Source organism: Aquarana catesbeiana, linkage group LG03 (genome assembly GCF_042186555.1).
Source record: "Aquarana catesbeiana isolate 2022-GZ linkage group LG03, ASM4218655v1, whole genome shotgun sequence".
In the NCBI taxonomy this organism is placed as follows: Eukaryota; Metazoa; Chordata; class Amphibia; order Anura; family Ranidae; genus Aquarana; species Aquarana catesbeiana.
Window position 1 is genome coordinate 652120899 of NC_133326.1, and position 27392 is coordinate 652148290.

Sequence of the window (27392 nt, forward strand, 5' to 3'; positions counted from 1 at the left end):
TCAGATGTGGACATGGAGGCACCTACTATTCATAACAAGTAAAACTGTAAGGACATTCCTCTGAGGTTTGGTATACAGCACGATAAAGAGGCAGGAGATGGTCAGCTAGCCATTGACTTTCTATTTCCAAGTCAGTACTCCGGTTTCAGGGGGCCTCACTCTCTAGAAACTACCTACATATTCATGGTGTTAACACCTTGAAAATTGAAAGCCCTTTGAAAGCCTAAAACAATAAGTAATACAGTATATAACAATAATACAATAATACAGTATAAGTTAAGTCAGGTAGGTAAGTGAACATTTAATGATAGGTAGAACATTGCCGTTTTAATTCTGTTTTGTTGTTATCTTTATTGCTTCCCCTTTTTCTTCTTGGGACGAGATTTTCTCTTGGTCTTGGATTCTACAATCTGTTGAGATTGTCTCTTTAGTGCGGCTCTGGTCACTACATCACCTTCATCCTCTCCACTGTCTTCTTCCTCTGTTGATAATGGGGATAAGACATAAATCAGTATTGGGTGTTTGTTTCATATTACACCAAAGATGTCTTAAGCCCCATACACACGGGCCAAATGTCGGGCGACATTGGCCGGTTCAATAAAAACTGGCGGACATTTGGCCCGTGTGTAAAGCACTCTGTCCGACAGAAGCCAGCCATTTGGCCGGCTCCTGTCGGATGAGAATGCTGGAAAACCAGCAGCCGACCGGCTCCTAATCAGCACTCTCAGGCAATGATCAGAGTGTTCTGGCGGGGGGGTGTGGTGTGTGTGTGTGTGTGTGTGTGTGTGTGTGTGTGTGGGAGGGGGGGGTGGCGCCTCCCTGTCAGAACACAACTGCTCAGTGGGGAGATCGCTGTACCAACGTCGGATCATTAGTACAACAGCTCCGGCTGGAGCTGTCAGTTTTTTCCGTTCAACCTACTGGGTTGAAAGAAAAAAAAACTAGCAGTGTGTGCCAGGCATTACTCTGGTGATCAGTAGCAGCTGTCCACAACTTGCGTGGCAAAGCTCAGTAAATTGGCTGGTAGCTATTAAAGATTAACAGGAACATCTAAAATCAGGGGACTGCTAATGCAACCATGGAAGCACTGCAACTCTGCTAAAGTGTAAAAGTCCACTTTATATACCTTTTTAACCCCAAGGTTTATAAAATCTGCTGTGCTGAGTCTCAGCAGCCTTTTCGTGGTGTTGTTCAACCTTCCTCTGAGAACTACAAAAAGACTGTTCCTGGAATCTGGGAATATATGTTGCATTTGTTTTCCTTACCAAGGAAGAAGCACCGTATATCCAAAATGAAAAAGTGGCAGAGTGGAGTTTGAGTTGATACAGGAGGGCAAATACTGGGTAAAGTTGGCCATACATGGATCAGAATTCAATATTCGTATTTCGATCCATGTATGGGCTGGCTGGTTGTAAAAAAGTCCATCCATCAATCAACATACAACTAGCCTATGTTTTTTTTTCCAAGTGATTAGTGCCGCTGGCAAAAGCCAGCAACACTGACCATTGCATTCTGGGGGAAGGCTCCCCAAGTCGGAATACAAAAGCTCAGCGGGAGTGATTCCTCCATCCACATTGAATGTGTGGATTGGGGAATCAGTTCATTTTTTTTGTTCAACTCATTGGTTGAAAAGAAAAAAAAAAATGAATCAAGTATGGCCTGTCTAAGATCAACAATGGATGGATGCCATTGGATTGTCTCACCCACAGACATCTTATTTGTAATGTAGACCTCAGTGGCAAGATTTGTCCATCTAGGGTCCTAAATTTTCTCACTTCCTCAGGGCTAAAATAACAGGTCTCATTTTTCCTGCTTGATTCTCCAATTTCCCTTAGAGAAAGTTCAACAGTAGGAATGAGACTCTCTACATGGCTTATAAGTGGCTGAATAGAGGGGATGAGCCCCGATGGGTAGATTTCATTGGCGATTTTCTGAAGATACAGCAGCATGCTCCCATACCGCACTTATCTATTGTGAGAGACCTATAACTTTCTATTCTGTTTACTCTGGATAGGGTAAGATACGGTGACAAAACACTAATGCATTTCTCCTTACCTTCAAAGGAATCCTGCTTAGTGGGAGCTGGAAGTGAGATACGCACATTGTAGGCTGGAAGTTTGCCCTCTATCTTGGCCTGGAACTGGTGTTAAAACATAGACTCAGTAAGAGATAATGAGGTTGTCTTAATTTTGTCTTATTTTTTAATAATAATAATAATAATAAATTACAATCATAAATTAAAATAATAATAATAAATTGTCTTATGTTGTCAATTCTTAACATTATATTCAACAGAATTTTACAAAGAACCCTGAGCCATCGCATTAGTCCACACCCCCTAAAGAGCTTACTAACATGCCTATGATGAATATACAGGTCAGCCAACTGCCTGAGCAATACGCTTTCCTGATACAAATCAACATAAACATATGTAGAACACCTATGAATCTACCATACTGCCTTCATTGATATCATGTGAAAATAACCCAGTATATGTATGTAAATGAAGCTGTGCCCAGACTAGGCACAATAAAGTATTTACATAATCTGAATGAGCAGGAAAAAAAAAACACTTTAAAACAAGCCCTCATTCACCACTATAGCTATAGGCATCTTGGAGAAATTGATTTTCAAAGTTCACAACACAGGCACTAAAAACGTTTTTCTATTTCTATTGCTTCAGAATCTTGGCAGCATGTCAGCTTTCTAATGTCTGCCACAATGATAACTCCAAGAGGCGCTGGAACCCCAGTACTTATTTGCTCAAGAAGGTAAGGTGAACACAATTTTTTGATAAGCTCATTGGCTCTGGTAAGGCTGCTGACATAAAACAAGGCTCCATCCCAGGGGGTACCCAGAATGTGACTCAAAGTGAAATGGAACAACAGTTGCGGCAGACCAACTGATGGAAGAGTTCAAATTGCTTTAATGGTTCAGAGTACCGTCACATAAAACTTCCAACATATATACTGTATACTGTATTTCTTGCTCTATTTCACTTCTAATGTAAACATGCAGAAGGTGCTGTGATGTTTGAAGATTAATTACTTCACAATACAAGCAGCTAAAGAGGTCAGTAAGGGCCTATTTTAAAGCTTTGTTTTACTGCTTGCCAAAAATATGTAAAACGGTTAAAGTGGAACTTCACTCAAAAAGTAAAGACCTCCCTTCCCCAGCCTGTAACTGAGTTGGTCGCGGTTCCTCAGGAAGCCGCAGCCGACTCCCATATCCAAAATAGCTGCGCCGAGGACCCGGAGCAGTTAGAAGAACCAGAGAGAACAAAAGGGTTGATGGCACTCTGGTGAAATAGGGAATCTTGCAAAATTTTATTGAATGTATAACATGTCAAAACAACATCACAGCTCCAAATGGATAGCGAACAGCAGTTAACACGTTTCGCTCACAATCTGCACTAAGTTATGACTAAGTGTAGGTTGCATAAAAAGTCAGCACTGGAGGAAAAATCTGGAAGGAATAGATGGAGGGACAGCATGACTGGGTTAAAAGGGGAGTGGTGGACTGGGGTGGAGAGTTAGTAAAGTTTGTAGGATGCAGGAAGGAGGGGTACTGACCTGATTGGTGAAGCGGACGAGACGGGTGGGGTCCGTAAGGGGTTGTAGGCAGGGCGGTCCCAAGAAAGTTTCAATAGGAAGACGGCAGACATCAGGGAATCTTCCCACCCAATCTTCCCTATATTTAGTGGTCGATTTTGTTCTTACAGGGTTGAGTTTTCTTGGGGTCATGGTGGCTGGTGGGGTTCAAGGTCTTTAAAGCTAGGCAGTGGTGAAGGTCTATAGCAGGGATATGCAATTAGCGGACCTCCAGTTGTTGCAGAACTACAAGTCCCATGAGGCATAGCAAGACTGACAGCCATAAGCATGAAACCCAGAGGCAGAGGCATGATGGGACTTGTAGTTTTGCAACAGCTGGAGGTCCACTAATTGCATATCCCTGGTCTATAGGTTGGGACCCATCTTGGGTATGGTTTCCTTCCTAGTTTAGTACCTTTATGGCAGTAATTGAGTACCTGACCCTGTTTCCTAGTCGGTGGGATGTGGCTGGAGCCCTACGTTATGGGTCATAGGTATTACTTGGTTGACTACAAGGGCCTTGAGACTCCAGTATACATTCAGTCTGTTGCTGTTTTTTTTGTTACGTATATTTGGTATTTATATTGGTTATTTAATTTGTTATTTATATTTTGTTAAATAAAGCGACTGCTCTGGCCATTAAATCCCAGTTGGTGTCAGAGTGTCTTATTTGGACAGGGTTGGGTAGTGGAGTGGCCAGGCAGCTTAGGAAGGCCTGAACTTCATCTTTTATACCCTAGCCATGCGTTACCTGCTGTTTCCTATTCATTTGCGGCTGTGACGTTGTTTTGGCATGGTATACATTCAATAAAAGTTTGCAAGATTCCTTATTCCACCGGAGTGCAGTCAACCCTTTTATTTTCTCTGGATTATCGGTGGTTGAGGACAGGACCGGCACCCGAGCATATAGTGGAGGGACTGATACTAATTGGGCCAGCTTGGAGCCATGTTCACAAATCTCTTTCTCCAGTTAGAAGAACTAGCTGCAGTAAGACAGCGCTGGACTCCAGGTACTGGTAAAGCAAACTGAAATTCCACTTTACTGTCCATACTCTAAACACAGGTGCTGCCTCCATGGGCTAAACACAATGTTTCAATGTTATTTAACACCCAAGAGTACAAGTGTATATAGCCCCTGGTCCTATTCAAATCTTTCCTATAGTTTCTAAGCAGGTTTGACTGGTTCCCCCCTCCTGCCTGACAAAGCTGCTGGAAAGGAGACGGATTTGCAATTGACAGCTCTGGTCTTTGGCAGCAGGAGCTGCTCTAGAGACCAGCTTTGCATTATGAAGAGAATGCAGGGTGTCCACCAGTGCATTACGTTCAGAATGCAGGGATCATGAGTGCGCTGCACTCAGAATGCAGGGTTAAAGAGTGCGTTACGCTCAGAATTCAGGGTTCAGGAGTGCATTTGGCTCAGAATGCTATGTTAGGCTCAGAATTCAGGGTTCAGGAGTGCCTTGTGCTCAGAATGCAGGGTTCACCAGTGCATTATGTTCAGTATGCAGGATCATGAGTGCGCTGCGCTCAGAATGCAGGATTCAGGAGTGCATTAGGCTCAGAATGCAAGGTTTAGGAGTATGTTAGGCTCAGAATGCAGGGTCAAGGAGTGCATTCGGCTCAGAATGCAGGGTTCAGGAGTGTGTTGCATTCAGAATGCAGGGTTAAGGAGTGTATTAGGCTCAGAATGCACGGTTTAGGAGTATGTTAGGCTCAGAATGCAGGGGTCAGGAGTGCGTTGCGTTCTGAATGTAGGGTTAAGGAGTACATTAGGCTCAGAATGCAGGGTTCAGGAGTATGTTAGGTTCAGAATGCAGGATTCAGGGGGTGGGGTGGGGGGTGATGTGAACAGTGGTATAGGACACTGCAATGGGGTGACCCTGCCCATAACAGTGTCCTGTGCCCCTACACACCCCCCCCACACACACAGTGGTGTCTTCTGCCCCCCCTTTTCGCAGATAGCAGTAACCTCTGGCCCCCCTTCCCTTTTCCACAGAGGAGACCAGGAGGCAGCACAATTCTGGACAGAGGGCAGGAGCTGGCAAGGGGGACTTTTCATATTAGCAAGCTGGTGATTGGTTGCTTAGGACCACCCTGTGTCCTAGCAACCAATCACCTGTTAAATCTCAAAGTTAATTTGGCCAGCTTCTCTTCCCACCCTGCGTCCTGAGCTGTGCTGCCTCCCGGTCTCCGCTGTTTACTGATGACAGCAGTGGAGGAAGAGAGAAAGACCAGGACATAGAAAGTGCGGCGGAGCCACGGATGAGGCTTGAGACTGGGAGGAGAGAAAAGGACCAGCACCTAGAGGGTGGGGGTCGGCAGTGCAGGAACCTGTTCGCGATCCACCTGTCACCTGCCCATGGTCGACTGGTGGACCGTGATCGGCGGGTTGCCGACCCCCACTTTACACAGAGACGCAGCTCTAAGTGATCTTTTACTATTATGAACAAACAAGCAGCACTGTTTGTTCATTCATAATAGTAACGGGGGGCATATAGAGGTGCATTTTGGGGACAAAAGGACACCAATCAAAATGGGATCAAGTGTTACATGCGATTGGTCCACTGGAGAGTTATATAAAATATAAAAAAATGTAACTATAGTTCTTCTTTAAGGCAACAGTCCTTATAGCTCCCCAAAAGACCACCAACTTGCTTTAACCACAGTTACCAGATTACCAGTCCAGGCCTAACCACAACGACAAAGCAACATTAGGAATTGAGAAAATGGAGAAATTGGGGTAATTCAATATAACAGAGAAGGTGCACAGCAAATACGTTATTGGTAAAAAGAGATCTGAACCTTGTGAGCTGCAGGAGACCCCATTTCCCAGGACACTCACCTCCTCTTCTTCCATCTGTTTGAGGACGGCTACAACATCCTGGCCGTCCAGCTCTTCTAAGAGTTTCTGCAGCTTCTTCTCTGTGGTTTCCAGGAGGTCCAGTGTATACTCATCTGACTGAGGAGACAGGTCCCTGGCGGGGAAATGACTCCTAGACTGGAAGATGACAGAGAAGGAGATGATATAATCACAGAACTCTTGATTCTCATGTAATTTAACTTAACTGTGAATAGGAGAGTTATTTAGGGCTTTAGGATGAAGACTTATAACTGAACTTCAGGCAGATAGAAGACTCAAATTTATGCAGCTCTGTGTTCATTATTATATCATTAAATGTGTTTTTTAAATGCAAGCCGTGTAAGCACATCAGTCTGGTGCTTCTCCTTTCACAGGCTGGAGGAAGAAGAAAAACTGTAAGGGCTAGTTTACACTTGCTTCAAAACAAGGCTTCGGACACGCTTTGTTAAAGCTCTCTGAACGCCAGTCAAAGCTCCTGTCACTAAATAAAATGGTTAGCTTTCAGTCCTGTTTACACCTTGCTTTTGCTTGGTGCTTTGATGAGGCTTTGGTGGAGCTTCGATGAGGCTTTGGTGGGGCTTCGATGAGGCTTTGGTGAGGTTTCAGTAGGGCTTCAAGCAAGCTTTGCCATAGACTTCTATGGAGGCTTTGAAGACGATTTGAAGCACAACTAAAGCTACATGGGGTATCATTTTTGAAGCGAACCCGAAGCAAAGCAAAAGCAAGGTGTAAACAGGACTGTAAGCTAACCATTTTATTTAGTGATATGAGCTTTGACTAGCGTTCAGAGAGCTTTACCAAAGCCTGTCAGAAGCCTTGTTTTGAAGCAAGTGTAAACTAGCCGTTAATGTGTGTTGAAGCCGTTGCAAGTATAAATGAGCCCTAAGTGTTCTTGAACTGCCAGGGCTGTGCTGTGCGGCAGAGCTGTGGTAATCTCAGAACTGTATGTAAACCTTCTTTGCTGCAGCTCGCCCCCCCCAGAGCCCCCCTTTTTCTTACCTGAGCCCATCAGTTCCAGCGATGTGCACGAGTGCAGCAGCTCTAGCCGCTGTCTCTTTCCTCATTGGACAGACTGATTGCCATTGGCTCCCGCTGCTGTCAATCAAATCCAGTTAAACGGGAGCGTGGGGGGCCGTGTCCCGCTGTCTGTGTCAATGGATGCAGCAGTGGGACTCGGTAGCGCGCCCGCACGGGTGCCCCAATGGAAAGCGGCTTTCAGTGGGGGCACCCAATGAAGGGGAGGAGGCAGGAGCGCTGGCAGGGCACCCCAGAAGAAGAGGATCGCAAAACCCTTGCACAGAGCACGTAAGTATACCATGTTTGTTATTTTTATTTTAAAACAAAGTAAACCTTTACAATCACTTTAAGTTCATCTTAAACTCCTTTACAAACGCCTAACACATAGGTGCAATGGCAAAAAGGTGGGCTTTAACTCCCACACGCCGCATACTTGTGTCGTCGGGCAGCCAATATCCCTGTTTTGAGAGCATGTGTGCACTATGTGCTTCCCGCACAGAGACCGAGCTGTGAAAGACAGTTCTTGGTCCCTGCTAATTGACTAAAAGCCGGCGAGACCCACTCCCGATCATGTGACCACTGTGACAGTCATGTAGACAAACATAAAACAGTACCGCTCTAATGTTCGTATCACTGATATCATCTAACATAACATGTAATGAACTGGTGCAGATCATATAAAACAGCTTGTCAGGCTACCATATGCTACAAAAAAATGGCAAATGATCGTACTCAGGCCTCAATGATTAAAGGGTTTGTGAACCCACTTGACTAAGTCTATGCCAGACCCTCTATTAGAGCCCTGCATAGCACACTGTGTAAAGCATTTTTTTAAAAAAACGCTGTAAATACCGATTTTCAGCTGTCTTCAGGCTGGTCACGTGACTTGCGGCCACTTTCCAGCTCTGATGGATTGCTTCTGCGGGAGAGGACGTGATCTCCCTCTGATGTTAGCCGGGCAGATCACATGGCCGCTCGGCTGCACCCGCAGAAGCTCTGTCTCATAGCTGTAAAGCGGCCGAGAGTCATGTGACCGGCCTGAAGACAGCTGAAAAGCGGCATTTACACTGCTCTTTTTTTAAAATGCTTTACACAATGTGGTATGCTTGCCTCTAATAGAGGGGCTGGCAGTGACAATTGTAGTTTTTTTTTTTTCAATAATAACGGCGGGAAGGGGCTGAGAGGAGACAGACAGAGAGGGCGCTGACAGGGAGGAAGGAGGGGGGCAGAGCAGGGCAGCGTATGACGGAGGGACGCACTTTGACCACGGTGATCAGGGCGGAGCAGCCCTGGTTATCGTGGTCTGTATAGAGAGGGAATACAGGAAGTAACAGATTCAGGGGTTTTTTTTTACAGTTTAGAGGGGGGCAGATTACACAGCACAAGCACTGTGCTGTGTAATCTGCTTTAAGGGACCAGGATATAAATCTAAGTCCACTAGGGGACGAAACGCGTCTGAGAGACTTCTCCTGTGGCTGGAGAGCAGAGCTGAAGCCATCTTACACTACTTGGTTCAGTTGTGGTCACAGTGAGCCGGCGTCCTGATTGCGATCAGTTGTCATTTTTCTGTAGCACTGTGAAAGCCAATCACTGTGGTCATGTGATCAACTGATCTTTCCTGTCTCCTGGTGTTCAGAACTTTCTAAAGGGACGCCGGATTGGACAGGAAAGGGTTATGAGTCTATCAACTGTACAGTTACCAAATAAAGATTTGATTTTTGTTATTGTGCCTGTGCTATTATTATACAGGATTTATATAGCGCCAACAGTTTGCTCGGCACTGAAATAAAGTGAGCTACAATAAAATGCAAGTCAAATGAAAATTGCTGGCGAACGCTACTTGTATAGTTATATGTGGTAACCACAGAGCACATTCATTTAGAGCATTGTGCGATCTATAGTGATTAATGGCTCCTAAATGCGACATTCTATAGCAAGCAATCGCTAATCGCTAGCAATTATTCATGGGTGATTGCAGGATATTTTAGTAGCATAACCACAGCGACTTGTCATGAGATTTGGCAGGTCAAATCGCATGACAAGTCCCACCCTATTGTCGGCAATGAAACTGTTCAAATTGGTGAGACGATGACTTTGCGGTGCCACAGCGATTTGAAAAAGTAGTTCCTGCACTACTTTTGGTGATTTCAAGTGCGGCTTGCATAGACACCTGTCTGCACAGATGTCTTCCAAGTCGCACCTGAAGTCACACTGACATGAGGCTTTGAAATTGTGCGATTTCAGATGAAGTTGCACAATTTTAAAGCCGCATTCAGAGTGAACCTAGACTTAAACACCAATGTGCACCCAGCCTAAAAAGGTTCTAGTTTCCCTATAAATCTGCGGGTACCTTCTAACAGCATTTTTAGAATTTTTCTGGTGCTTGAGCCTCAGGCCATTGTACCGGCTCATGTGAAGGGCACAGAGCCAAGCTGCTGAAGTCATGTATTGTTGTGTAAGCACAAATCTAGATAAGACGATTGTCTGCTCAGAAAAACTATGACATGTAAATGTTGGCGTGCAAAGCAACTGACCTTGTGCTGTCCATACTGACCAACCACAATCTTCATTATATTTTCTAATCTGCACCAGAAGCGTAACAATATGGATCTGGTTGGTTACTATGGGCAACAAAAGTTGCTTTTTATTGCACCATTATACAGTGACTTGAAAAAGTAATAATACCCCTTGAAATTTTCCACATTTTGTCATGTTACAACCAAAAACGTACACCTGTATTTATCGGCGTATAACACGCACCCCAATTTAAGAGGGAAGTTTCAGGAAGAAAAACTTTTTTTTTTAAATAAACCACTTTGAAGCAAAAAAATGGTCAGTGAGCATCAATGCAGCCTGATTAGTGCCCATCTGCAGCTTCAGTGCAGCCTGATCTGTGCCCATCTGCAGCTTCAGTGCAGCCTGATCTGTGCCCATCTGCAGCTTCAGTGCAGCCTGATCTGTGCCCATCTGCAGCCTGATCTGCGCCCATCTGCAGCCTGATCTGCGCCCATCTGTAGCCTGATCTGCGCCCATCTGTAGCCTGATCTGCGCCCATCTGTAGCCTGATCTGCTCCCATCTGCAGCCTGATCTGCGCCCATCTGCAGCCTGATCTGCGCCCATCTGTAGCCTGATCTGTGCCCATCTGTAGCCTGATCTGCTCCCATCTGCAGCCTGATCTGCTCCCATCTGCAGCCTTATCTGTGCCCATCTGTAGCCTGATCTGCACCCATCTCCCCCATCAATGCAGCTCACCATCTCTCATCTCTCGCAGGAAATCACCGAGCCATCATCTCCTGTTTCCTCGGCTCTCAGTCGGAAGTCACATACACAGTCCCGCCTCCGCCATCGGCATTGGACCAGCTCCTGTGATAGACAGAACACTGGTCCAATGCCGTGGCAGAGGCGGGACTGTGTGTGTGTGACGTGAGAGCCGAGTGAAGAGATGGCGGCTCGTTGAATTCTGGCGGCACTCGTCCCCCTCTTAGGTACGCTGTCAGTGTATAACATGCACCCGCGATTTCCCCCCTATTTTCAGTGCTAGTTATATGCCAATAAATACATTATTTATTTTATTGGGATTTTATGCGATGGACCAACACAAAGTGGCACATAATTGTGAAGTGGAAGGAAAATGATAAATGGTTTTCAACATTTTTTACAAATAAATATCTGAAAAGTGTGGCGTGCATTTGTATTCAGCCCCCCTTTACTCTGATACCCCTAACTAAAATCTAGTGAAACCAATTGCCTTCAGAAGTCACCTAATTAGTAATAAAGTCCACCTGTGTGTAATTTAATCTCAGTATAAATACAGCTGTTCTGTGAAGCCCTCAGAGGTTTGTTAAAGAACCTTAGTGAACAAACAGCATCATGAAGGCCAAGGAACACACCAGACAGGTCAGGGATAAAGCTGTGGAGAAGTTTAAAGCAGAGTTAGGTTATAAAAAGATATCCCAAGCTTTGAACATCTCTAGGTTGGTCAGATGAGCAGTTACATGCGAACAGCAGCGGCACCGGCCATTGATATGTACAGAGTACAAATCTGACAGCTGCTTCTGGTCGCACACAGTGTGGGCAGGCTGTGTTTAGAACTGCCGGTGAGAATATATGGATTTTCACCAGCGGCCGCCCCAGGATCCTGCAGCGTGGCCGTGTGAATGTAGCCTTAGGCCCCATACACACGATCAGAAATTCCGTCAGAAAAAACTTGGATGGTTTTTCTGACGGAATTCCGCTCAAGTTTGCCTTGCATACACACGGTCACACAAAAGTTCTCTGAACTTTCGACCGTCAAGAACACGTTGACGTACAACACTACGACGAGCCGAGAAAATAAAGTTCAATGCTTCCGAGCATGCGTCAAATTGTTTCCCAGCATGCGTGTTTTTTTTGCGCGTCCGAATTACATACAGACGAAAGCATTTTCGGATAGGAACTTTTTCCGACCGAAAAATAGAGAACCTGCTCTCAATCTTTTTCTGGCTGGAGCATACACACGGTCGGAATTTCTGACCAAAAGCTCACATCCGACTTTTGCTGGCAGAATTTCTGATCGTGTGTACGGGGCATTAGGGCTCCACACAGGTGTATAAAGCACTGCGTTTAGATTTGTACAATACATAGCATTTTATGGATCTGAGCGCAGCCATATTGTATAATACAGGTCCATACACACAGCTGCATTGGGCTCAGTAATCGTGCCCTGCATTCATCAATGTAAAACCAAAGTAGAAAATTCTGCATCTGTGGTCAGTATTTCTGTGTCATTTATGCATGTAGACAGATGCTGTGTAGATATCAGAATTTTATGACGCCACAAGGTGTACACAAGGGCACAGATCACAAACTGTGCAATACTAAAAAAAAGGAAGTTAGGGGAGAAATGTAATCACTGGAATAAAAGTCTGCAGATAAACTGTGGGAACATCTGTTTGTTGTTTACAGACAGAATTCAACCAACAGTGTGTATGTTTTTTACAGCCAGAAGAGGGCAAGGGGAAACGAAGGCTGGCCATACATTAGGCAATTATTTCCCTTCAACCATGGGTTGAAGGAAAGAAAAGTGCTTGATTCCCCCATCAGCACAGCCAATGTTGATGGGGGAATCCCTCCCACTGCGCTATTGTATTGGACAGTGGGAAGTTTCCCCCTCGCCATCAGAATACAATGATCACTGCTGCCGGTTAAAGCCCGCGGCAGTGCTCATATGAAAAAAAAAAACCTGACAGGCTGATTGTACCGAAGTCGATTAATAGATCAACTTCAGTACAACCAGCCTGCCTATAGATAAATCAATATTCGGCCGGATCAGCAGGTTTGATCCGTCTATGGCTGGCTTAAGTCCATCAAGCAGTGTTCCCCCTAGAGCCATTTAGTCACAGTCCACCCTGCTATTTCTCACAACTGTTTAGCCATAGCTCCCAACTGTCCCTGATTTCGGGGGACTGTCCCTCATTTGGAGCAAAGTCCCTCTTTCCCCCTCATTTGTCCCACATTTTGGTCTGATCTATATAGTTGTATATAAAATGCACTTTTTATCTTACAAAAAGTGTTTCCCAGTGCTAAACCTTTCATCCAAAAATTTTAAATTGCTGCATTTGTACATTTTAAAAGCCAATATAAAAGAATAGTAGTGGTAAAAAAAAGCCCTTGTGGATTTAATAAACCTTTTTTTGGGTTAATTCTCCTTTAAGAGGGTGTGGCAGTGGGCGTGTCCTATGCCTACATACGTTTGCTAGTAGGTGTCCCTCATTTCCATCTCAAAATGTTGGGAGGTGTGGTTTAGCTCCTCTAGTTGCTTGCTGCCTTGGGGCAGGGCTGTGATGACAGGGGCAGGAGAGCCTCCTGTCTTGGATGCAGTGGTGCTAAAGGATGCTGCAGTTGCAGTGGTGGTGGTGGTGGTAGGGGGGGGGTGAATCTCCTGCTCTTACTGCTTAAATTGACAGCCCAGCCCAACAGATTACCAGGAGAGACAGCGGTCCACTTTGTGTACCAGGAGAGCTAACAGCAACTAATGAAGCACCCAGCAGTAAAACTGACAGCCAGAGCAACTATTTCTGACACTGCCTTGCAGGGTGGATTCGATTTAAATCAAGTCGTTTTAAATCACGATTTAAATCATAATTTTTAAACAGCACCTGTCATCTCTGTCCCGCAGCAGCTCCTCCTCTGACCCACTGTTGACTCACCAACAGTCCCATTCACTTTAATGGGACGGCTGGTGATGTGGAGGTGACACAACAAGGTGAGACATGTGGCGGCAGCAGGTGATTGGATGCCCGCTAACAGGCGCTGCCATGATGGATCTGAAATGACAGGTGCTCTTTACATGTAATGCCACGTACACACGAGCGGAATTTCCATCGGAAAAATCTTGGATAGTTTTTCCGACGGAATTCCGCTCAAGCTTGGCTTGCATACACACAGTCACACGGAAGTTCGCTGAACTTTCGACCGTCAAGAACGCGGTGACGTACAACACTACGACGAGCCAGGAAAATGAAGTTCAATGCTTCTGAGCATGCGTCAAATAGTTTCCGAGCATGCGTAGGAATTTTGCGCGTCGGAATTGGTACAGAAGATCGGAATTTCCAATCTGAACTTTTTCCGACCGAAAAATTGAGAACATGCTCTCAATCTTTTGCTGGCTGGAATTCCGCCAGCAAAAGTCCGATGGAGCATACACACGGTCACATTTTCCGACCAAAAGCTCTCATTGGTCTTTTGCTGGCCGAATTTCCTAATCGTGTGTAAAGGGCATAAGGACTTATTCTTGCTGATAGTTAGAATCTTTAATATTTGCAAACAAAATGAAGGTTTCCTATTTAGAATAAAAAGCTGTTAGGTAGTAAAACAGCGATATCAGAACCGATTTAGTCATACAGTTTGTAGTGTACATAGATTTGCAAAACAATCGGATAAAGGAATATTCTTTGTTTTATCTCATGGTTACTGTGAAATTGTGTGAATGCATCAATGCAGTGCATGTTATCTCAGCTTGCAGAGCTTGGATTTATTGAATGGGCTTACCAAAAATGTAATTATTGCAGAATATACAGCCTCATGCTACATAACTAAGCTGAATTTCATGCTGAATAAACGAAATCATTAATGTATCTTAAATAGAAAACTATCTAATAAAAGCATTTTATTAAAATAAATTTGATAAAAATCAGAAAATTGATTTAAATTAAAAAAAAACCCTGATTTTTAATTTTTTTTTTAAAAATCATAGATTTTTATCCAACCCTGCGTGCCTTTGAAGTCTGCGACAGCATGTGCATTACGGCCAGGAATAATAATTTTAAGGGTCGCTACCATGTTATGCTTTTCACACTCATTGTTTTGTGAATATATGATTAATAATAATAAAAAGAAAAACATTGTTTAGTATTGATATTTTTCAAATATTTATTGGCTTGGCCATCTTAGTCCCATTTAACTATACTGGTGATTCCCTGTTGCAGTTTTCTGTAGTAAGGTCTTTCCCTAACCTTTTTAGTGTTAAACCTGAACATTACTCATGCTCAGAATTCTATGTAAAAAGGGTTAACCTTAGGGTCAATACTGAGAAGTCTGTGCAAATTTCTCAGGATGGTGAGCAGAGAAGGATAAGTGAACATTTATGTTCTGAACTTGGAAGTGTTCTGCTATGAGTACTTCCGGGTTCAAGGCTATCAGTTTCTAGGCGGCTGTGGCCAGGAAAGGAGAAAGTTGAAAATGCTCTGTACATAATTTGTTCAGAAGCAGTGCAGGGGAGGGGTCCATAAAGGAGACATTTCATTCTCACAGCAAGGGGCATTATACATCTTGATTTTAAAAAGTTGTATAGGGTCACAAAGGGGTTATGGGTACATTTAAACAATAATTTTATATAGGTTGCAGTCTGTTACCATATACGCATTAACGTTTGCTAAGGTAGCCCATTAAATTTGATGATGCCCAATGAGCAGGCAGGTGACACAGGAAGCTGTAACAAACTGAAATCAGATAAAAAGTGTTGTCACACTATGCAGTGTGGTAGGGTTCAGTACATCACAAAACTGAATGAACTAGATTATAAATCCTTAGGCAGGAAAAATAGTGCACATACAGAATTGAATCCTTTAATGTATAGGTACATTCCATTATTTCAATATTAGCACCCACAGAAGCGGCAGGACACTCACCACCTTGATGTGCTGGACTTTGGTGGCCAGATGCTCCATTCCTGACTTTGAAGTGCTCAGAATTTTGGACATTCTCTCCAGATCCTCCCTACACTTGTCCCGTCTCTTCTCCTCCTTCTGAAGGTGGGTTTGAAGCTCTTCCAGTACCTGCTGGCCACTGTAAGTGTGGAAGAAGACATTATTGGCTCAGTTCACAAAGCCCAGCAGGTAAAAGGAACCTTATTAAAAAAAAAAAAAAAAAAGTTATTTTCAGCTCCAATGAGGTTTGAAATTAGAGTCTCAGATCTGAAATTAGGATCCTTATGCCGCATACACATGACCGGACTTTACAGCATACTTGGTTCGGACAATTCGATCGTGTGTGGGTTCCAGCGGACTTTGTTTTCTCAAAAATTTGACGGACCTAGAAATGAAACATGTTTCAAATCTGTCCGATGGACTCGAGTCTGGTCGAAAAGTCCGCTCGTCTGTATGCTAGTCCGACGGACAAAAACTGACGCTAGGGCAACTATTGGCTACTGGCTATGAACTACCTTGTTTTAGTCCGGTCGAATGTCATCACATACGAATCTGTCGGACTTTGGTTGATTGTGTGTAGGCAAGTCCGTTCATTCGGAAAGTCCGTCGTAAAGTTCGTCGAAAAGTACGCCGGACAAAGTCTGCCGTAAAGTCCGCTTGTGTGTACGCGGCATTATCCTTTTCTAAAAGTTTTGTGAATTGAGACTTTTGTGAATGTCACACTCATGATTCTGTCCCTGGCAAGAACTTGGCAGATTGCTGAAAACTGAGGAGAAAATTCTCAAGTAATTCCATGTGTCCCTCTCTCGCTGGTTAGATGATGGAAATGCTGCAGAATATAAGATGATTGGCGAGAGACCTATTTAGAGATATACGCTATAATATCAAAAGTATTGGGACACCTGCCTTTACATGAGCTTTAATGGCATCCCAGTCTTATGCCCGTACACACGGTCGGACATTGATCGGACATTCTGACAACAAAATCCTAGGATTTTTTCCGACGGATGTTGGCTCAAACTTGTCTTGCATACACACGGTCACACAAAGTTGTCGGAAAATCCGATCATTCTAAACGCGGTGAGGTAAAACACGTGCGTCGGGACTATAAACGTGGCAGTAGCCAATAGCTTTCGTCTCCTTATTTATTCTGAGCATGCGTGGCACTTTGTGCGTCGGATTTGTGTACACATGATCGGAAATTCCAACAACGGATTTTGTTGTCGGAAAATTTTATAGCCTGCTCTCAAACTTTGTGTGTCAGAAAATCCGATGGAAAATGTGTGATGGAGCCCACACATGGTTGGAATTTCCGACAACAAGGTCCTATCACACATTTTCCGTCGGAAAATCCGACCGTGTGTACGGGGCATTAGTCCGTAGGATTCAATATTGAGTTGGCCCACCCTTTACAGCTATAACAGCTTCAACTCTTCTGGGAAAGCTGTCCACAAGGTTAAGGAGTGTGTCTATAGGAATGTTTGACCATTCTTCCAGAAGCGCATTTGTGAGATCGGCACTGATGTCTCCACTCTAATTCATTCCAAAGGTGTTCTTTCGGGTTGAGGTCAGGACTCATCCATGTCTTTATGGACCTTGCTTTGTGCACTGGTCCAAATCATTTGGTGGAGGGGGAGGGGTTATTGTGTGGGGTTTGTTTTTTATGGGTTGGGCTTGGCCCCTTAGTTCCAGTGAAGGGAACTCTTAAGGCGTCAGTCTACTAAGACATTTCAGACAATTTCATGCTCTCAACTTTGTGGGAACAGTTTGGGGATGGCCCCTTCCTGTTCCAACATGACTGTGCACCAGTGCACAAAAGCAAGGTCCATAAAGACATGGATGAGTGAGTTTGGGGTGGAGGAACTTGACTGGCCTGCGCAGTGTCCTGACCTTACCCCGACAGAACACCTTTGGAATGAATTAGAATGGAGACTGCGAGCCAGGCCTACATGTCAACATCAGTGCCTGACCTCACAAATGTGTTTTTGGAAGAATGGCCAAACATTCCCATAGACACACTCCTAAACCTTGTGGACAGCCTTCCTAGAAGAGTTGAAGCTGTTATAGCTGCAAAGGGTGGGCCAACTCAATATTGAACCCTAAGTACTAAGACTGGGATGCTATTAAAGTTCATGTGCGTGTAAAGGCAGGCGTCCCAATACTTTTAACATTATAGTGTATCTCTTATCCAGCAAGCAAGAGAGCAGCACATGGAAGCAGATGGGTATTTCTGTGCGCTGTCAATGATTCTGTAGCTGGCAAGTTGCCATCAGGATCAGAATAAATATTGTGAAATTGGCTAATGTATACAAACAGAGAGCATGTGGGTCTGATCTTGCTTTGCCTCTAAATGCTGTTCTTCCTGTTGCTTAACTCTCAGATGCTGAGCCCTCCTCATGCTGTGCTGATGATTCTCTACAAGAAAATGTGTGTTTCTAAACAGCATTCTGTACTTAGGCCCTGAATCCCTCCTGTTTGCTAATATCAGGTCTATGTGACGGGCCCTACACCTCCAGTTGTAAGTTTAATGTCCAATACTGTGCACATGCCCTCTTTGACCCCCTGGGGCTAGCGCCTCCCAGCCCTTTAAGGGGTTTAAGATCCTAGGTTTATGATCATATGACCTTCGTGATTGGCTGTCACGGTGGTCACATGGTCGAAACGCTCCTAAACACAAGCAGCAATCAGGAGCTTTACACTACTGCCGGTAACTGTGTTGGGAGCGCCCAGTGCGCGTGCTCTCGGCACAACTGTTTTTACACTAATGCACGCAAATATGCGGTCGCTCTGCACCAAGGCCCACCTGCCAAGAGGCAACATATTTGTGTGCGGTTAAAGCAGAACTAAAGTCTGTAATACTTACCTCTGCTTCAATAGCCCAACGCCCACGAGGTCCCTCACCAGCGTCTGCATCTTCTACCCAGCTTCTTCCAGAAGCCAGTCTTCGGCCATCTTGATTGACCAGTATGGGATAATGTCAGTCCCACACATGGGTAGGATTGCAGTCATCCCAGCACAGGGGCTCAGTGTACATTCTACAAAAGACCCTGTCAGGGCCTGGACCTGAAACCAGGACCTCTGGTGTTTCTGGCAGTAACTCTTTTTGTTGAGCCATCGGAGATGCTGGACAGCTCCCTGCCTGATTTGCTTAGACAACCTTACCGTATGTCATTTTTCTCATGAACCTTGAACTCTTTGCTCCTCCCATGAACTTCCTGATTTAAGCCATGTCTCGGCACTTCCTGTTTGCCAGATTATTGTGCACTTTCCAGCTGATATCTCGCTCTTGTCACTCCTGCTGTCGTCCGTATCTTTGCCACTCATTACTGACCTTTGGCTTGTTCCTTGACTACACTTCTGCTTGATCTCTACCTGCTATACAGTCATGGCCGAAATTGTTGGCACCCCAGAAAGTTTTTACAGAAAATCAAGTATTTCTCACAGAAAAGTATTGCAGTAACACATGTTTTTTCCCTTTGTGTGTATTGGAACAAAACAAAAAAAGGGAGGAAAAAAAGCAAATTGGACATAATGTCACACAAAACTCCAAAAATGGGCTGGTCAAAATTCTTGGCACCCTTAACTTAATATTTAGTTGCACAGTCTTTGGAAAAAATAACTGAAATCAGTCGCTTCCTATAACCATTAATAAGCTTCTTACACCTCTCACCCAGAATTTTGGACCACTCTTCCCTTGCAAACTGCTCCAGGTCTCTCTTATTGAAGGGCGCCTTTTCCCAACAGCAATTTTAAGATCTCTCCACAGGTGTTCAATGGGATTTAGATCTGGACTCATTGCTGGCCACTTTAGAACTCTCCAAGACCCAAGATCTTGGACGCAAACCCAGCTTTCTGATACTGGGCTCTACAGTGCGACCCAAAATCCTCTGGTAATCCTCAGATTTCATGATGCCTTGCACACATTCAAGGCACCCAGTGCCAGAGGCAGTAAAACAACCCCAAAACATCATTGAACCTCCACCATATTTCACTGTAGGTACTGTGTTCCCTTCTTTGTAGGCCTCATTCTGTTTTCAGTAAACAGTAGAATGATGTGCTTTACCAAAAAGCTCTATCTTGGTCTCATCTGTCCATAAGAGGTTTTCCCAGAAGGATTTTGGCTTACTCAAGTACATTTTGGCATACTGTAGTCTTGCTTTTTATGTCTCTGTGTCAGCAGTGGGGTCCTCCTGGGTTTCCTGCCATAGCATTTCATTTCATTTAAATGTCGACAGATAGTTTGCGCTGACACTGATGCTCCCTGAGCCTGCAGGACAGCTTGAATTTCTTTGAAACTTGTTTGGGGCTGCTTATCCACCATCCGTACTATCCTGCGTTGCAACCTTTTATCAATTTTTCTCTTCTGTCCACGCCCAGAGAGATTAGCTACAGTGCCATGGGTTGCAAACTTCTTGATAATGTTGCGCACTGTGGACAAAGGCATATCTAGATCTCTGGAGATGGACTTGTAACCTTGAGATTGTTTATATTTTTCCACAATTTTGGTTCTCAAGTCCTCAGACAGTTCTCTTCTCCTCTTTCTGTTGTCCATGCTTAGTGTGGCACACACAGTAACACAATGCAAAGGTCTAAATGACCTTCTCCCCTTTTTTCTGCTTTCAGGTGTGATTTTTATATTGCCCACAAGTGTTAATTGCCCCAGGTGAGTTTAAAGGAGCATCACATGCTTGAAACAATCTTATTTATCCACAATTTTGAAAGGGTGCCAAGAATTTTTACCAGCCAATTTTTGGAATTTTGTGTGACATTATGTCCAATTTGCTTTTTTTCCTCCCTTTTTTTGTTTTGTTCCAATACACATAAAGGGAATAAACATGTGTATAGCAAAACATGTGTTACTACAATACTTTTCTGTGAGAAATACTTGATTTTCTGGAAAATTTTCTGGAGTGCCAACAATTTCGTCCATGACTGTATCTGCTACTGGACCCCAGCTTGCTCACCTTCTGGTGAGGCAATCCTAAAGACCGCGGCCTGGTACTAACATGCAACAAAACCCATCTCCACCATCAGGAGCTCTGGTGAACACCAGTTAGTACATAGACCCCGCACCTCTATTGAGCCTGTGTTATCTACCAGGCTGACCTGCTTGTCCACTTATCCAGCTGGTTGGTGGGAGCCTCTCTACTGCTAAAGCTACAGGTCTCCGGGCCTGACCCCTGACCATGACAGACTGTGAACAGGTAGGTAAATTTATTTTATTGCAGAAGAGATATGGTATGTTGATCACATCAAAAATTCAGAACTCTCCTGTGTCCAGTGCTCACTTCTTTTGCTATCTCAAAGAGAGTAATTAGCCCTCTTAGTTCTTGGGACTACAGAATGATTAACCTTTATGTTGAGGAGATGGGATAGTGGGTAGATCTGAAAAGTTTGGTAAGAGAAAACTGGGCAGGGCTGACACCACTAGGTCCACAAAAATGCTGTGTTGTCATCTCACAACAGTATTTAGGAGCTGTTTTTGGCAGATCAACACGTATTTTCCTTCCGTACGTGGGGTCTTTAAAGGGATAAAACAGAATGTATAGGCACTGGTTTACTCTGAAAAGACCATTCTTCATCTAAAATGGTACCATCCACCATCCAATTCAAGGACGGTAATCAGTGTTATTCTATGAATGATCTACCTGGATAGCTTGGCCTCTCCTGAGTATTTGAGCTCTTGAAAGATGTCCTGGAGCCTCTCCTTTTCTTCCTTCAGCCTCACCAGGGTCTTCTCATTCTCGCTCTTCAGTTCCTCCAGGTGTCGATAAGTCTCTCCCTGCGCTACAAAACGCCTGACCACTTCCTGATTCCAGAGAGGGACACAGAAAAGAAATAGGTTACATTAGTCTGCTCAGAGATAAAGTATCCCTATGATTGTAGTTACAGATAATGCATTCCTGCCAACGTAACCCAGAACAAATACAGCCTTGGCCTCAATTTATGAGAACCCCACCCAGATCTGACTATATCTAGACAGACCACAACAAGCCTCAGCCTTCTGAAATTCAAAACCTGGGAAAATCATACAAAGCTGAATGATTCAGGTTCCTGCTTTGGGCCATCTTCACCTGAATATGCAACTCAAAACCTGGGGAAATCATAGCAAGCTGAATGATTTGAATTCCTGCGTTGGGCATGCGCCACCCAAATATGCAGCCAAAGGCAACTCTTTTTTTTTTCCTGGTTCTCATCACTCGATTTGACTAGTAAGTAAAAAAAAAAGGCCTTCCTGTGAATCTTATGCCCTGTACACACGAGCGGACTTTACGGTCAGACTTGGTCTGGCGGACCGGACTCCGTGGGATAATTCGATCGTGTGTGGGCTCCAGCTGACTTTTTTTTCCCAAAAGTTCGACGGACCCAGAAATGAAACATGTTTCAAATCTTTCCGACGGACTCGAGTCCGGTTTAAAAAGTCCGCTCGTCTGTATGCTAGTCTGACGGACAAAAACCGACGCTAGGGCAGCTATTGGCAACTGGCTATGAACTTCCTTGTTTTAGTCCGGCTGTACATCATCACGTACGAATCCGTTGGACTTTGGTTGATCGTGTGTAGGCAAGTCCGTTCATTTGGAAAGTCCGATGAAAAGTCCGCCAGACCTAGTCCGTCGAAAAGTGCCCCCTTGTGTACGCGGCATTAGTGGCACAGTGGTGGGAAAAGTTGGGCGCAAATTCATTCATTGTAAGAGACAAGGGGGTATTCTTTGAACCTGGAGAAACATATGGAAAAGCTTATTTACAGTAAGAGCAGTGAACATGTGGAACAGGCTTTCACAGGAGCTAGCTCTAGCCAACTCTGTTTGTTTTTTCAAAAATGTTGGATGTGTTTCGAAGTGCACAAAATAAACATGGCTATTTACAGTATAATTATAAAACATTACACTGGAAAATGTTGATCCGGGTAATATCAATATGGCTTAGGGCAATAGGAAGGATTTTTTTGCTGTTAGAACAAATAGGTTTTTGCCTTGCTCTGGATCAGCTGCATGTTTACGGTTCTATGAAGATAGGATTCTAATTCATTTATTTGTAACTATGAGGCTTGGTTTACACTGCAGCGACGGCAAAGTCGTACGACTTTGCCTGTGACTTTGCCCTGCGATGTCCTTTACGACTTGATCCGACTTGGATGCTCTTTAGGAGACGGTATAAGGGCTGAAATCGCATCCAAGTTGGACCAAAGTAGTACAGGAACCTTTTCTAAAGTCCGAGCGACTTGTGTAGTTAGTATCAGGTAAGCGGTCTCTCATAGGGAAACGTTGAATTTGACATGTCATGCGACTTGGGGTCTCAACAAGTCAGACCCCATGTCGCAGCAGTGTGAAACAAGCCTTAATTGAACTTAATGGCCGTGTCTTTTTTTCAACCTAAATATATAAACAATCTCTAACCTGTGCTCTATAATTTATGGCATAACTCAGGGAATTTTAACACCCCCCCTAACTTTTGATCTCCATCATGATGTAATAAAATATACATTTTAGATGTACAACGTTGTATAATACAAATAGTTGTTTGAATTTCTCTAGACCCAATGAAGGAGATGCAACTCTCTAAACTGCATTGATACCCTCATATTATGAATACACAGTATGTCGTCTACTTCCTTTCATACTAAAGAGTTTCTCATATGTTTTGTTTATAGCCTATGGACCTCTAACACTGCCCCTAATCGTATTTAAACCCAAAACAACATGAGAGTCCAGCTTTACCAAAAAGAAGTGCTATCTTTGGTTTTAACTAGAGTTGCCACTAGGGATACCACTTTTTTAAGACCGAACACAAGCACCGATACTTTTTTTTAAGTACTCACTGATACCGATTACCGATACTTTTTTAAATGCCATGTGACAGTAACACTAATATGCAGCACTGATGGGCACTGATAGGTGGCACTGATGAGGCGTGGACTGTGTCAGTAGTTTTTTATTTTTATTTTTATTTTTTTTACAGTTTTATTTTTTACAATTTTTTAAATAATTTTTTTACAATTTATATATTTTTTTGTTATTTTTTTTACAATGCTTTTTTTGTGTGTGTGTGTATGTGGGGGGGGGGGTGGACAATGTCAGTTGTTTTTTTCCTTTATTTTTTATTATTTTTACAATTTTACTTAAATATTTATTTATTAAATGTTTTCCTTTTTTTTTTTTTTTTTTATCAACCCTGTTGGTGAGATATCAGGGGTCTAAGCAGACCCCTGACATCTCCCCTTTGAGATAGGGAAAGAGACAGAGGACACAGATTCCCCCAGTCCCTTTCTCTGCAGCCTCAGCTGCACTAAAGATGAATGGACAGGAGACAGAGGCTCCTCTGCAGTCATAAACTGAAGAATCATAAACACAGTTTACTCTGCTTAGTTATGAATGGACAGAGTCAGTGATTACTGACTGTCCATTCAGAAAAAGAAGCAGCCGGTAAATGACAGATTTACCGGCTCCTTTCTCTGCTCTCCATCCTGACAGATCTGGGGCAGGGGGGACTGGAGGAGGACAATGAGGTGGAGCGAAGGGAGACCGGAGGACAGAGGGGGTGGAAGAGCACAGAGGGGAACTGGAGGAGGACATGGAGGAGGACCTTAGGCGCACGGAGGAGAAAACGGAGAAGGACACACGGGACAGTCAGGGATGATCGGTGTGGCGGTGGGGGGGAGTTACAAGCACCAATCTCCCTTAATAGACAGTGGAAGAACTATCATGGTCGCAGCAGTCGCACTTGCGACTGGGCCCTGCCGTTCTGCCGCTGTGGGGGGGCCCCAAGACCCAGCATCTCCCCCTGCACCTCTGGCTGTCCGTTTAGTATGCAGTGGGGGGAGGTGGGAGGAGACGATCGGCAGCTCTATGTTGCCCGTGGGCGGCGGGATCTTCCTGGGGCTAGTAGTTCTTTTCCAGAGTATATACAGTGGAGAGGGGAGGGGCCTCTGACCCGGGTATGTATCAGTTTCACTCTTCAGTGTACAAGTGAGTTGCTCTGCTTGTACACTCTTGCTGATACATGCACAGGTCAGAGGCCCCTCCCCTCTCCACTGTATACACTGGGGAAGAGAACTACAGGCCCCAGGAAGATAACGTGGCCCGCGGGCACCATAGAGCTGCTGATCGCCCCCTCACAGCTCCCCCCAGGTGGGGGGTCCAGAGATGTGCTGGGGGTTGGAGGTGCACAGCGGAGACCAGCCAGGTACAGGGGAACCTCTGGAAAGGGGGGGCCCTCTGGGGACCCTGATGTAAGGGGGGAGGCCCTCTGGGGACGCTGATGTAAGGGGGGGCTTTCTGGGGACACTGATGTAAGGGGGGCTTTCTGGGGACATTGATGTAAGGGGGGCTTTCTCGGGACCCTGATGTAAGAGGGCCTTCTGGGGACCCTGATGTAAGGAAGGCGCCCTCTGGGGACCCTAATGTAAGTAGGGAGGCTCTCTGGGGACCCTGATGTAAGGAGGGACTCTTTGGGGACCCTGATGTAAGGAAGGGGTTCTCTGGGGACCCTGATGTAATGAGGAGGGCTCTGGGGACCCTAATGTAAGTAGGGAGGCTCTCTGGGGACCCTGATGTAAAGGGAGGTTCTCTGGGTACCCTGATGTAAGGAGGGGCTTTCTGGGGGCCCTAATGTAAGTAAAGGCTCTCTGGGGACCCTGATGTAAGGAGGGGCTCTCTGGGGACCCTGATGTAAGGAAGGGGCTCTCTGGGGACCTTGATGTTATGAGAGGGCTCTGGGGACCCTGATGTAAGTAGGGAGGCTCTCGGGGGACCCTGATGTAAGCAGGGGCTCTATGGGGACCCTGATGTAAGGAGGGGTTCTCTGGGGACCCTAATGTAATGGAGGGGGGGGGCTCTGGGGACCCTAATGTAAGTAGGGAGTCTCTCTGGGGATCCTGATGTAAGAGGAGGCTCTCTGGGGACCCTGATGTATGGGGAGGCCTCTGGGGACCCTGATGTAAGTAGGGAGGCTCTCTGGGGACCCTAATGTAAGTAGGAAGGCTCTCTGGGGACCCTGATGTAAGGAAGGGGCTCTCTGGGGACCCTGATGTAAGTAGGGAGTCTCTCTGGGGACCCTGATGTAAGGGTGGGCTCTCTGGGGACCCTGATGTAAGGGGGTCTCTCTGGGGACCCTGATGTAAGGGGAGGCTCTCTGGGGACCCTGATGTATGGGGGGGCTCTCTGGGGACCCTGATGTATGGGGGGGCTCTCTGGGGACCCTGATGTATGGGGGGGCTCTCTGGGAACCCTGATGTAAGTAGGGAGGCTCTCTGGGGACCCTGATGTAAGGAAGGGGCTCTCTGGGGACCCTGATGTAATTAGAGAGGCTCTCTGGGACCCTGATATAAGGGTGGGCTCTCTGGGGACCCTGATGTAAGGGGGTCTCTCTGAGGACCCTGATGTAAGGGGAGGCTCTCTGGGAACCCTGATGTATGGGGAGGCTCTCTGGGGACCCTGATGTAAGTAGGGAGGCTCTCTGGGGACCCTGGTGTAAGGAAGGGGCTCTCTCGGGAACCTGGTGTAAGTAGGGAGGCTCTCTGGGGACCCTGATGTAAGGGTGGGCTCTCTGGGGACCCTGATGTAAGGGGGTCTCTCTGGGGACCCCGATGTAAGGAGGGGCTCTCTGGGACCTTGATGTAAGGAGGGGCTCTCTGGGGACCCTGATGTAAGGAGGGGCTCTCTGGGACCTTGATGTAAGGGGGGCTCTCTGGGGACCCTGATGTAATGAGGGGGGCTCTGGGGACCTTGATGTAAGGGGGGCTCTCTGGGGACCCTAATGTAAGTAGGGAGGCTTTCTGGGGACCTTGATGTAAGGCGAGGCTCTCTGGGGACCCTGATGTAAGGGGAGGCTCTCTGGGGACCCTGATGTAAGGGGAGGCTCTCTGGGGACCCTGATGTAAGCGGGGAGGCTCTCTGGGGACCCTAATGAAAGGGAAGGCCCGCTGGGGACACTGATGTAAGTAGGGAGGCTCTCTGGGGACCCTGATGTAAGGGTGGGCTCTCTGGGGACCCTGATGTAAGGGGGTCTCTCTGGGGACCCCGATGTAAGGAGGGGCTCTCTGGGACCTTGATGTAAGGAGGGGCTCTCTGGGGACCCTGATGTAAGGGGGGGCTCTCTGGGGACCCTGATGTAATGAGGGGGGCTCTGGGGACCTTGATGTAAGGGGGGCTCTCTGGGGACCCTAATGTAAGTAGGGAGGCTTTCTGGGGACCTTGATGTAAGGCGAGGCTATCTGGGGACCCTGATGTAAGGGGAGGCTCTCTGGGGACCCTGATGTAAGGGGAGGCTCTCTGGGGACCCTGATGTAAGTAGGGAGGCTCTCTGGGGACCCTAATGAAAGGGGAGGCCCGCTGGGGACACTGATGTAAGTAGGGAGGCTCTCTGGGGACCCTGATATAAGGGGAGGCTCTCTGGGGACCCTGATGTAATGAGGGGGGGGGCTCTGGGGACCCTGATGTAAGTGGGGGATCCGCACTCAGATATGTAATGATAATATATATATATATATAATATATATATACATATACATACACACACACACACACACACATGTATATTATATACATGTGTATGCCCGCCCAAGTGTATGACTTTCTTTACTTCGCTGCTATGGGCTCTAGCCCAAGATCTTTTGTAGACCCAGCAATGCCACTGGTAGGGGCCCTTCATGGTTTCTTGCACCGGGGCCCTGAAGATTCTAGTTAAAGCGGGGGTTCACCCACACCGCCAAAAAAAAAAAAAATATTAAAAGCCAGCAG

The 27392-nt window shown here is 45.5% G+C and overlaps 1 protein-coding gene across 1 annotated transcript in view; it reads right to left on the reverse strand.

Annotated features, from left to right (window-relative positions):
• Nucleotides 1-276: 276 nt before the first annotated feature.
• Nucleotides 277-27392, reverse strand: part of ODAD3 (outer dynein arm docking complex subunit 3) — a 65150-nt gene continuing 38034 nt past the window's right edge. The window contains exons 11-15 of the mRNA XM_073622666.1: nucleotides 21303-21463; nucleotides 15637-15793; nucleotides 6433-6588; nucleotides 2056-2140; nucleotides 277-481 (exon numbers count right to left, since the gene is read on the reverse strand). Of these exons, the coding sequence (XP_073478767.1) occupies nucleotides 351-481; nucleotides 2056-2140; nucleotides 6433-6588; nucleotides 15637-15793; nucleotides 21303-21463 (690 nt within the window). The 3' untranslated portion in view covers nucleotides 277-350. The remainder of the gene's footprint in view (nucleotides 482-2055; nucleotides 2141-6432; nucleotides 6589-15636; nucleotides 15794-21302; nucleotides 21464-27392) is intronic.